The 11,749-nt window shown below is 38.1% G+C and overlaps 1 protein-coding gene across 2 annotated transcripts; it reads left to right on the forward strand.

Annotated features, from left to right (window-relative positions):
- Nucleotides 1-280: 280 nt before the first annotated feature.
- On the forward strand, nucleotides 281-3,347 carry LOC148025766 (uncharacterized). 2 transcript variants are annotated; one of them, XM_087692139.1, is made up of 3 exons: nucleotides 281-762; nucleotides 1,553-1,675; nucleotides 2,774-3,347. In XM_087692139.1, the coding sequence occupies exons 1-3, from the start codon at nucleotides 561-563 to the stop codon at nucleotides 3,100-3,102; spliced, it is 654 nt and encodes a 217-aa protein (XP_087548265.1). In that variant the 5' UTR covers nucleotides 281-560; the 3' UTR covers nucleotides 3,103-3,347. The 2 variants fall into 2 exon arrangements, with proteins under 2 accessions (XP_087548265.1, XP_087548266.1); XM_087692140.1 differs by having other exon boundaries at nucleotides 2,777-3,347.
- Nucleotides 3,348-11,749: the final 8,402 nt, after the last annotated feature.

Here is an 11,749-nt window from a genome sequence, read left to right on the forward strand (position 1 = left end):
ACTCTCTCTCTTTCTCTCTCAAATCTTGCCCTTAATGTAATACATAAGCTTAAGTGCGAATTCATTGCTCACTACATTGCTACCTTGTCTTGAGAGATCTAATTAAATCCATTGTGTTTCGTCTCGTATATTTACACTAAAATCTTTCATATCTCTCTCTCTCTCTCTCTATCGCTCTCAAATCAAAACCAAAAAACATCTCACTCACTCTCTCTCTCTCTCGTATTCCATTTCTTGCCTTAATGTGCTGTTTCATCTCCCAAGGAAAAGAAATATGGTCTTCCCAACAAGCATCTCCTGCTTCTTCTTCTTATTCTTCTTCTTCAGGTTCCCTTGTGATTACTGTGCCTCTCCTTCAAATTCCTTCCCCTCCTTTGATTCCTCTCTGTATGCAGCATCGCCATTGCCCGAACCTTCTTCACCGTCTCTGACATTATCATTATCTATGCTGCTTGATACATCCGATCAAGTGCAAATTTATACCCCATTTGTGCGTGATCAGAGCGAATATCTGACCAATCGCCCTGCATTAAGAAATTAAACTTGATTCATCCAATGCCATGGGACGACTCTCGCTGAGGCTAGGATTACCCTCTCTTAATCCACGCACTGTATTGTATCCGCGGAAGGATTACCCGGCCCCATTGATTCTCTCTTCTTCTGGAGTTACGATTCTGCTTGTGATGAATCTTCTCCTAATTCTCTGTCGCGCCGCCCCCTCTCCCTCCTTCCCCTCCCCGACTCCCTCCCCCATTCGTAACGGTAAATGTCCTCCCAATCTTGGTCTCATGGAGATTTTCCTTCTGTTTTTCCTTTTCCTGCTCCCAATTCCGAGAAAGTTGCATTTTCTCTTCATTGTTAGCTCTTGACGGCGCCCCCCGCCCCCCCCCCCCGCCCCCAAGAAAAGGATCATGGCTCTTTGCGAATATCCTGCATGCCTTATTGTTGATGCTTCTTGATCTCTGCACTGTTTTGTATGCACCTGCTCATCTTTGCTTTTTCCCTAGCGTTTGCAAGCTAATCTACCTGTATAATTATATCCACCGGCTTGAGATATACTGGGCCGATGTTGAAAACAATGAATGGCAGGCCCGACATGTTTGCACATGCTTGTATAATTATATCCACCAGCTTGAGATTTCTTGGTTAGAAGTTAAAATAATTATTGGAAGGCCTGAGCTGTTCGCACATGCTTGTATAATTGTATCCACCAGCTTGAGCCTCTTGTTTTGGGGTTTAACTTAAAAGAATGACTGATAGGCCTGAGATGTTTCCGTATCTTTTCTTGCTTCTGAAGGGTACAAGAAACAAGAATAAGAACAAGGGCTTCGATGCATGAAACAGTAGTTCTTTTGTTCTTTCTCCTCTTGACCTCAAGCACATTAAAGTCACAGCCTGCATTATCATAAGAATTTCACTGGGTTGGTATTTTACCCACTGTGAGAAGTTGAAGTTGCAGCACTCTCATCATTCCTGTCTTGATTTATAACATATTCATTTTGCTGGTTTTTTAAGCTTCTTACTCCATGCCTCTTTCCTTGCATTATGACAGGTGTGATGCAGCTGAGGTCTGCTGAAGTACTCGTTCCATCCCAGAGGAATATATATTCGGAGGAGCTGCTGCCTCTCAGAAACCTTCGCAAGCATCAGATACACCGAAAGTTGTGGGCTCTTGGTAAGAACTCTACCGGGCCTCTGGCTTTGATTCGATTCTCCAGGGCCTTTTAAACTTGATGAAATAACCATAAGTGTTATAGGTTGCATGGCCATATACTGCCGGCTATGGTGGCGAGCTTGAAGTAATATGGGCACCAGCACACAGGTTCTGAATTTATAATGGATTCTATGTCTAGGTAGGTTATGTGACGTAGGTCCCTGCCATGTCTTTGGTATCACTGGGTGTGACCTTGTGTACACAATGTTACAGGTTTTGCACCTCATTTACGGCTTGCTAAATCTTGGAGTCTGTCTCAGTGCTGCATTGTGAATATAAAGCCGGAAGTGTTATTAGTAGAGTGTAAGAAAGCAAAATGTCAAAGAAGCTTTTGGAGCTCTCTAGTGAGCTCAGTGATGCATTCTGAATATAAGGCTGGGAATGGCAGTAGATGATTGAACTTGGGTTTTGAACTTATGGAGTGCTGCATTTATACTCGCATGCCAATTATGAGCCTTTTCTTTGAAGATTGAACTAGGCTCATGGATAAGTACTGTATGATCTTTTGCCCCTCCATGCAATTACTCGCTGGATAATTACTCGTTATTACTGCTTTCTCTGGATCCACCAAATGGGTTGTTTTTGCCCCTCCATGCAATTATTCTTTTGCTATAACGTGCAATGTACAAAATCTGCGAGTTCAATAGGTATTGATCATATTTACTTTGCAAGCATTTCGACAAATTAGTCACTGTTTTTGAAACTGTGTGTGTTTAGCTAATCCATGATGCCTTTTGACATGGCCCAATCTTTGCATGAACTTCGTTGGTCTGTCCTGGTGCTTCCTTTAAGCCTTGAAGGGATTCTGAGACGGAACAAAATTCTATACATGCCTGCGGGCAGTTCTAAGCATATGCTTAGCTCGTTGAGAATCTATGTGGTAGCTACAGGAAGCCCATCAAACTGTGCAGCGCTCAAACATTTTTAGATAGCACCATCTCCTATGTCTCTGTGTCCATCTACTCAACTCAGTTGGTCAGCATTGTGTGCATAGAGGTCTTCATGTTCCGTGTGGTGTGTGATGGATGTCTGATGATTTGTAATGAACTGTGCTTTTAGCAGATCGGATCGGTGATGAATGCACAATGGGAGACATAGAGATTTTCCAAGGAGAGGCAGGTCCATTGCCAAATGGCATTCCATTGTTCACTGTGCAAATAGTGAATCTCTGCCTTGCAGGATGCCCTATCTCGGACATTCATGTGTCATGTGGGTGGTTTGCCTCAGCTAAGCTTATCAACCCAAAGGTTTTCAGGAGGGTCAAGTTTAATGATTGCATTGTCAATGACAGCATGCCCTTGAAAGGAGGGGACAGCATCACCTTTGAGTATGCAAACTCATTTCAGTATCCATTGATGGTATCCTCTGCTAACACATGCTGTTTTTGAGGGCTCTTAGAGTAGAGTGGTTGGTGGTTCTTGTGTCTATTCCAGTGGTAGAGCCAAAGGTACCACTGATGGATCTAAATTACTGAAGCACCCACATTTGTGTTACACAGTTTTGCAGTCATGGGAAGAGCCTCCCATAATGATTCCTTTGTTGTTGTTCCTACCTTAACGCATTGTTTTTGGCAGGCACCTTAAGTTGGGGCCAATATAAGCATTGTAATTTATGGAAACTTTCCACCTCTCTCTCTCTCTCTCTCTCACGTAAAACAAAGCTCTTTGTTTCCTCCTCATCTACTACAAGGCGTGCGTGCACACGCACGCGCATGTGTGCACACACACATAGAGTGGGGAAAAGGTAAACATTTGAAATTCAAATTAGAGGTTTAAGAAACGGTTGTAGATTTGAGAGGCCATCTAGAGGTTTAAGACTCCCTAACCCACAACTAAAATAAGATAGTATAGTGTGCTTTGTGGTATCTTGTGATGTGACATTACTAGGGAAATGAAGTTCATGCCCTCATTTCTTGACCCACATTTGTGTTATATAGTCTTGGTAGTCATGGAAAGAGCAATGATTCCTTCGTTGTTCCTACCTTAATGCATTGTTTTTGATAGGCACCTTAAGTTGGGGCCAATATAAGCATTGTAATTTATGAAAATTATCCCCCCCCCCCTCCCCATAAGATAGTTGTGTTGTAAAATTAGCATATGTTTATATAAACTTGGCCATCAACATGTTCATGAAGTACATTTTTCTTAGTAAGATGCAAGAATGCATAAGTCAAAAATTTGGAGAGTTTTGAATCAAACAGAATGTTGGTGCATCTTAAATAATGCATTTTTTATTAAGTAAAACTACACACCATTCTTTAATCATAGTATAAATAAGAATTTTTAGAAGACTACTCATTCTATAAAGAAATCTTCTAATAACTTGTTGATAGTAACCAATTGATCTCGTGACTCTCATCATCTTATATCAATTGTGTGGAAGAAAAGAGCCACACACGCGCATGTGGCATTTATTTGGGCAACCATTAGTAGCTAGAATCGATCCAAAGCTAGTTGGCTTTGGATGCTCAAAGTAAGCAACATTTAAAGTTTCAAGGAAAGAGGAACCAACTTTATCTTCCATTTTGTTCCTCTCAAAAGCATGTGCAATAGAGGAAAAAATAAAAATACATTTCAAGCATTCACTTTGGAGTGATTTTATCAAAATGGATATAGAGCATGCACCAAAAGTCATGGATAGATATGGCAACTTGATAGCACTTCTATATTTTGGCCATATAGTTTGCATACAATGTTAGATGAGATGTTCTATAGCTCAAAATGATGAGTGCAATGAGAGTTGCAGATATGAGCAATCATCAATATGAAGAGCGTATGAGAGTTGTAGATATGGGCAATCAAAGAGTTGATTATGTGTCACTTTTAGTTAGTTATTTTACATAGAACAAAACTATTCTACTTTGAATAGTTCTTTTGGATAGTAGCTTGTATTAGAGGCTCTTGGATTTCTCCATAGATTTCCATGGATTTTTCCCTTGAAGGATTTACCATGCTAATTTATACTCGCTTTGTAAGAATTATATACAGTAACATTGTCAATACACCACATTGGGGAATATGGGTATTTCCCATAAGTTTGGGACACGGTCAAATCTCTTGATTTGTCATAACTTGAACACTAACTCCAAATCAAGTGTTCTATAGCTCAATAGATTCCTTTTTTCAAGCGCTTTCCAACGATAGGTCATATCATATGGTTTTGAGAAACTTATGGGCATGTTATTCTGTTGCCACCTTTTTAGTATTCAAAAAATGGGAATTAGGAGATTCCCAAACTCACTAATATTGTGTAAGGAAATTTACATGTATTTGTTCTTTAGTGGATGTTTTATGCTTAAAAGATAGTCGAAATACTTGGGAAAGCTTGCAAAAAAATCATGTCTTTGAAAGTCTTGAAATATCATTTTTGTATCAATTTTAAACTTGTTTGATATTTGGATACTCATTTGTATCAATAATATACTAGTCAAGAAAAAGTAGGTAAAGTCAATTAAATATACTGGGAATAAACTTGAGGACATGGATGCAGATGTATGGGAGGAATTGGATGAGTTGGCACACTTTATTATTATGTTGAGACTCTCAAAATATATATATTTTAATGTAAAAGACACGACATGTGCATATATAGTATATGAAAAAAGCTTATAAAAAAGAAAACGTAGTCTTACGAATTATTGGCAAAAATCTCAATAATCTCCACATGGAGGAGAAGGCTTCAATATCTAATCATTTCAATGAGCTGACGAAAAAGATAAAAGCATCTTGATTTGCTTCATAGTGATTTGTGTGATCCAATACCCGTGGTTTCATTGAGTGGAGCTTTGCACTTTGTCACCTTTATAAGTGATTCCACAAGGAAGATTTGGGCTTATCCTCTTCGCAAAAAGAGTGATGTGCTGGATGCATTTCAAATGTTTTTGGCACTTGTAGAGAACCAATCTAGCAAGAAGCTTAAGTGCTTGAGGATTGATAATGGTGGAGATTGCACCGTGTATACCATTACAAACTTTTGTGTAAGTTGTGGTATCAAGAGAGTAAATAACTCTTAAGAGTCCCACTCAGAATTGTGTGGTTGAGAAGTTAAATATGACCATTCAAAAAAGGGCCTATAATATGCTCCCTAATGCTAGTCTTGCTAATGGATTTTGGGCTGAATTTGTAAAGACAATAGTACATTTGATCATAGGTCTCCTAGCTGCCACTCAATGGCAAGGTACCAAAGGAATTATGGTTTAGCAAGAAACATAGTTATGATCACTTGCATGTTCTGCAAGGCATTTATGTATATACCCTAGGGACAAGCAACGTATGCTTGATCATAAATCTAAGAAATCATTTTTTTTGGCTATGGAGAGTTAGATAAAATGGGCTATTGCTTGTGGGATCCTGAATAAAACAAGATGGTATGCAACCATAATGTCATCTTTAATGTGAGGATAAGATGCATAAGTAGCCTATCAAAAGGGTTGAGATCTGCAAAGTGGTATTTGAGGAGGATGGATAGTTAGCACATGAGGACATTATACAATGTGTTCCACATTATGCAAGGCTTGGATAACCTATTAATGCTGAGGTGGGAGTACCACAAGATGGTGGATAGCATCATGGCTTGTAGACTCGACAGGTGGGATAGCCAGAAGCTCTTATTGTTCCAATTTTATGTAGGTCTACGAGGATTTCTAGACCTCCAAATAGATACACTCTGTTTCTATGTATGTCATGGTCATGGAATGTGATGAGCCTTCTTGTAGAGATGGTAGTCATAAATGGAAGGATGCTATGCAATCAAAGATGGATTATTTGGAAGAGAATGCTACTTGGGAGTTAGTTCCTTTTCTTAAGGGTAAACATGCAAGTGAGTCTACAAGTTGAAGGTGTCTCCATCTCATACATTACCTAAGTACAAGGTAAGATTAGTGGCCAAAGGATAAAGGGGATTGAGATTTAATAAGATATTTTCACCAGTAGTCAAGATAACCACCTTTTGTATGGTTCTTGATTTGGTTGCTAGAGAGCATATGGAGTCATTCAAATGAATGTAAAGATTGCTTTCTTGCATGGGAATTTGCATGAGGATATTTACATGTAGCAACCTAAGGGGTTTGTTGTGGAAGTCGAGTAATTGATATGTAAGCTACATAGGACCCTATATGGTTTGAACTAGGCTCCTAGGGAATGTATCATAAATTTGATGTCTTTATGCAATCTCAAGGGAACACTAGGAGTGAGGCCGATTACTGCCTATACATAAGGAAGACTAGGAATGGTGTCTTGATTCTTTATGTGGAAGGTATATGACAAACATTGGCAAGGAGCATTGGGAGGTAGTAAAGAGTATCATAAGAAACTTGAATGGCATTTGATCTATGTGTATATGCTTTATAAGGAAGGATACGTCTATTCTTGGATATATAGATGTGATTTTGCAGGGAGTTTAGACTCTAGGAGGTCTACTATAGGTTTTGTCTTCACTTTCATAGGTGGTGCTCTTGGATCTCTCAATTGCAGCAACGTACGACTTTATAGACCACTAAGGTAGAGTATGTTGCAACCACTAGGGCTTGGAGGGAAGCTATATGGCTTACTTGTTTAGTGGGATACTTGAGCATTGTAAAAGAGATACCTACTTTATGCGCTATGATAGTTAAAGTGCCATTTAGTTGGCATAAAACCCTATCTTTCATAGGAATATAAAGTACATTGAGATAAAACATTACTTTATTAGGGAGGTGCTTGAGAATAAGCGCATTGGGCTTGTCAAGATTCATAAAAATGATAACCTTATAGATATTCTCACAAAGAGTTTACCTTTGAGTGTTAATGATCACTGGGTAGTATCTTTACTTTCTTATACTCCATAAAGGCACATTGGCCTTTAACTCTAGGAGGTTTTTGGGGTAAAAAACAATAGTCAATAGTTGGGTGAGCACCCCTTGTATATGTACATAGTGTATAGTCATATATAAGTGAAGATAACAAAGAATAGGGATACCATTCACTTTGTACCCACGTAATTCTCTTGTGCTTTTCTCTCTCCAACCCTCTCGCACTCCATAGCTTCTTCCTTGCACCCACCATTGCTTCTCTATAAGCCACTATCAGAGAAAGGAAAGTGAGACAAAAAAGAAGGTAAAAGTCTCTTTTTAATTTAAAATAGAGAGTTTTGTTAAGCATTATAGGTTCGATAGGCTCTCTAAAGCTTTAGGGCCTCCCAAACCAATAGCTAAAATAATATATACTAGATTAATGTATTTGCCATTTTTAAAACTAAAACTTTAGTCAAGCTCAAGATTTTATAGTTTTTCTTTAAATTTTTTAGCATTGACCACCATAAACTTTTTTAATTATTTAGCTAAATTGAAGGTTCAATATAATTTCACATTATCAACAACTGACCATTTGACATTCTACTTACTATTTTTTTTATTTGAGTAATATTAATAAAGATTAAAGAGCAATTACATCAAGATGGTATAGCTATCCATCTTTAAGAAACCAACATGCATGAGGGAATTCTAGAATACACCTTTTAGACTTGAGCTTTATTCTAAGCTCCTTTGAGGGCACTTAAAATAGACACCTTGCATTTTTCAAAGGACTCATTAAGAGTATTAAAGGATGCATAACTTTAAGCAATTTGGAATCAAGACTCATTAAGGATAGTAAAGGATGCATAGCATGTAAGCAATTTGGGATATTGAATGGCCAAATATGCCCAATAGTGGCTACTCTTATCATATGCCATGCCTTCAGTAATTCTTCATCCATGCAATTAGACTCCTTGAATAAAATAATCCTTTGATCAACTATCGTTGAATCCAACACTTTTTAGCCACTTCCTAGCCCCAAAGTTATTTGGACTCTTAACACCACACCAAAATGAATGAGCAACGAATTCCCCACCTCATTGACAAAGCACTTAGGTCAAAGGGACATTAAGCATCTTGGAGGATCTATCCCTAGTGTAGGGAAGCTTTGGGTGATGACCCTCTGGCCTATGAAGCTCTCTCTAAGAGAGGGAGTGAGCTTCCACCCTCTCATAATCCTCCTCTAAGTAGACATTGTGGCATGTGGGAAATTTCTCCTCCATTTCTTCTTCACATTAAATAAGAGAGAGTAAAGCTTAGTGAGATCATTTCACTTGCAATAGTGCCACAACCTTACCTATCAACATGCAACGATTCAATGAAATCCCATTAGTTCTTGCAATAGAAGTCAACCAAGTATCTTAATTTATCACCTTGGTCCCACATAGCCATATAAGTTTCTTAGATGTTAAGTTAAGCACTGTCTTGAGAGTAGGGAGATCCTTAAGTGGCTGTGAGCTAGAAAATTCTAGTAAGGTGACTACTTTCAACCAAAAGCCTAATTTGAAAGAAGATAACCTTGTAGCAACCTAATAAGAAGTCCAATATGCCCCTAATATAGATGATAGTTTCACATCCCAATCCTTTCTATGCATTTCCAACTTTTTCATGAACTTGAGCAAGGTCTTATTGGTTTGCTTATACCAAGCCATTAGTTTTTTCCAACTTTGTCATGATCTTAAACAAGGTCTTATTAGTTTTTTTCTAGAAAACCATTGGTTTCTACCAAACCATTAGGCTTGTGTGAGCAGTATTGAGAAGACCTTGCATGGATGATCATGAAGAAGCCAATGGTTTCTACCAAACCATTGGCTTTGAGCAGTATGAAGAAGACTTTTTATGGATGATCATGAAGAACACCATAAAATGGCAAATGACTTTCTTAATGAAGTGGCCACCTCCATCATTGATCACTTCCATTGGATACCTTTGAATAGGCATCATTTGTTATTTGTTCTCATTGCAATTGACTGAATGGAACTGATGATGAAAATCCAAACCTGACTTATGTAATGGCTCCAAAGATAGAGTTAGATTAAGTGGCATCTAATGTGGAAGGCATTTGGTTGCCTTATCTATTGACAAGGATCTTTTCTTAGAAAAGAAAGATGGATCCCTTAGACTCTATATTGACTTTAGAGGACTAAACCAAGTAAGGGTATATGAAAATTACATGGTGCAGCGAAACAGAATCTGAGAAAGAGATAAAGAGTACACAACTGATAAGAGGAGAAGTAAAAAAATTTCTTTAGCTCCTAACAACTGATACAAAGATGGCTCTGTCCACTTGTGTGCTTCGACTATGAAGCTTAGATAGCGATCTAGACATAAGATAGGTGAAGAGCTTAAGGCTAGCTGGAACAACTCTGACTGGGTGAAAGATAGATGATCGATGGTGGCTATGAAGGGGTTTAGCTTTTATAGCCCACGAAGGCGGTTAGGTCGACATGACCGACCTACCATATGAGCATCCACTAGTCAGCCAGGGAATATTCCCTTTACCGTCGGGCTAGGGGTGCTTGCCCCAGACCCCTACCAAGGAGGCCGCTAGTTCCCCTTGGGACCCCCCAGCCGCTAGGAGCTGCTTCCACGGCCCTCGAACCCCAAAATAGGGGCCCTTGATAACGCCCTCACACTTTGCGACTCGATGCAATGTGCCTCGAGTTGCTACCACCTTAACTACTCCATCTAACCCACAAATTAGACCCACAATGGTCATCTTTTTGCCATCTGATCACACAGACCTCATTTGACATACAAGTCAGGACTCAACCAATATCCAGGCTCACATATGGCTTCTCCTCATAATGGGGGACTTACAACTTTGAGCACCATGGATCATTGGTGGCACTTTATGAGGGTGGGGCATTAAGCATATCTAACAGGGTCAAGAATAAGTATCCATAGCCAGGTTTGATGAACTCTTAGACTAACTACATGGAGTCAAGGTATTTTAAAGGATAGTAGGCTTGAGAGTCAATTTTATTAAATTTAAATCAAGGAATAGAATATCCCAAAAATCACATTCAACACTAGATATGGACACTATGAATTCTTGGTCATGCCCTTTGAATTAACTAATGCTCGAAGAACGTTTAATCTAGGTTGCATTTTACATTATTCAAAATTTGAATTTTACATGAATAATTGCCAAAACTTATGTTGGCCCAATTTTTTTTTCATATTATTTGGTGACACATCACCGGTTCAAGAAACTATCGAATAGTGTTTGCACTTCGATGAAAAACCTTTTGATTGAAAATCTATCATCGTATACTTGCCAAACCTCTTACCCTTCATTGTTACGAGCACTTCTATTCAAGCTTCTAGCTTGAATTGATAAGAAGCTTACATCTCTGAAATTGAATTTGGATTATTTAATTAGATAATTTTTCTTTAAAGTTAGCTTAAGCATTTAAATATGGAGATTAGGTATAGTAATTTTATCATTTAATCATTAGATTCATAGATAATTAGTTAAAATAGTTAGATTTGTCAAATATTTATGTTTAATATATAGCTAGATTAATCGTAATTCATTAGTTAAATAATAAAATAATGAAATAGTAAAGCACTTAAAATTGGTCATTCTATTCTGTTAGAGAAATTCTCACACTTCAAGATAAACTCAAAAAATTTATCTTGTTATAGAGATTTTTTTACACTTCAAGATTATTTGATTGTTATAGAGATTTTTTTATACTTCAAGATAAACTCAGAAAATTTAGAGTTTTGATTGTTTTATTGTGTAGAGTATCTCACACTTTAGAATAAGAGAGAGTAAAGAGAGAAGAGAGGGTAGCTAAAGTAGGGAGTAGAGAAAAAGTAGGGTAGAGAGAGAGAGAGAGAGAGAGAGAGAGAGAGAGAGAGAGAGAGAGAGAGAGAGAGAGAGAGAGAGAGAGAGAGAGAGAGAGAGGCATAAACACACATGCATACACTTGGATCCATATATATATTAGTATTAGCGAGCAATCTTCTTAATCCGATTACATACAGTCATTGGCTACAAATGTGATGATGTAGCAATGTTGTGGCATTGTGCGTCCACTCACAAAAACCCTACAAGGACGATAGGAAGACCAAATTTCAATATGAAGGTTTTCAACGTCACTTTTTTAAATTATCACATGTACTTCCATCTATGTAAATGCCATCCATATTTGTCATTATGTGTTAAAACCACTTGTGTGCTTGTTTGTGTGTGA

The sequence above is a fragment of the Lygodium microphyllum genome, chromosome 14 (genome assembly GCF_053477565.2).
Source record: "Lygodium microphyllum isolate KBCC chromosome 14, Lygodium_microphyllum_v1.1.10, whole genome shotgun sequence".
Lineage (NCBI taxonomy): Eukaryota > Viridiplantae > Streptophyta > Polypodiopsida > Schizaeales > Lygodiaceae > Lygodium > Lygodium microphyllum.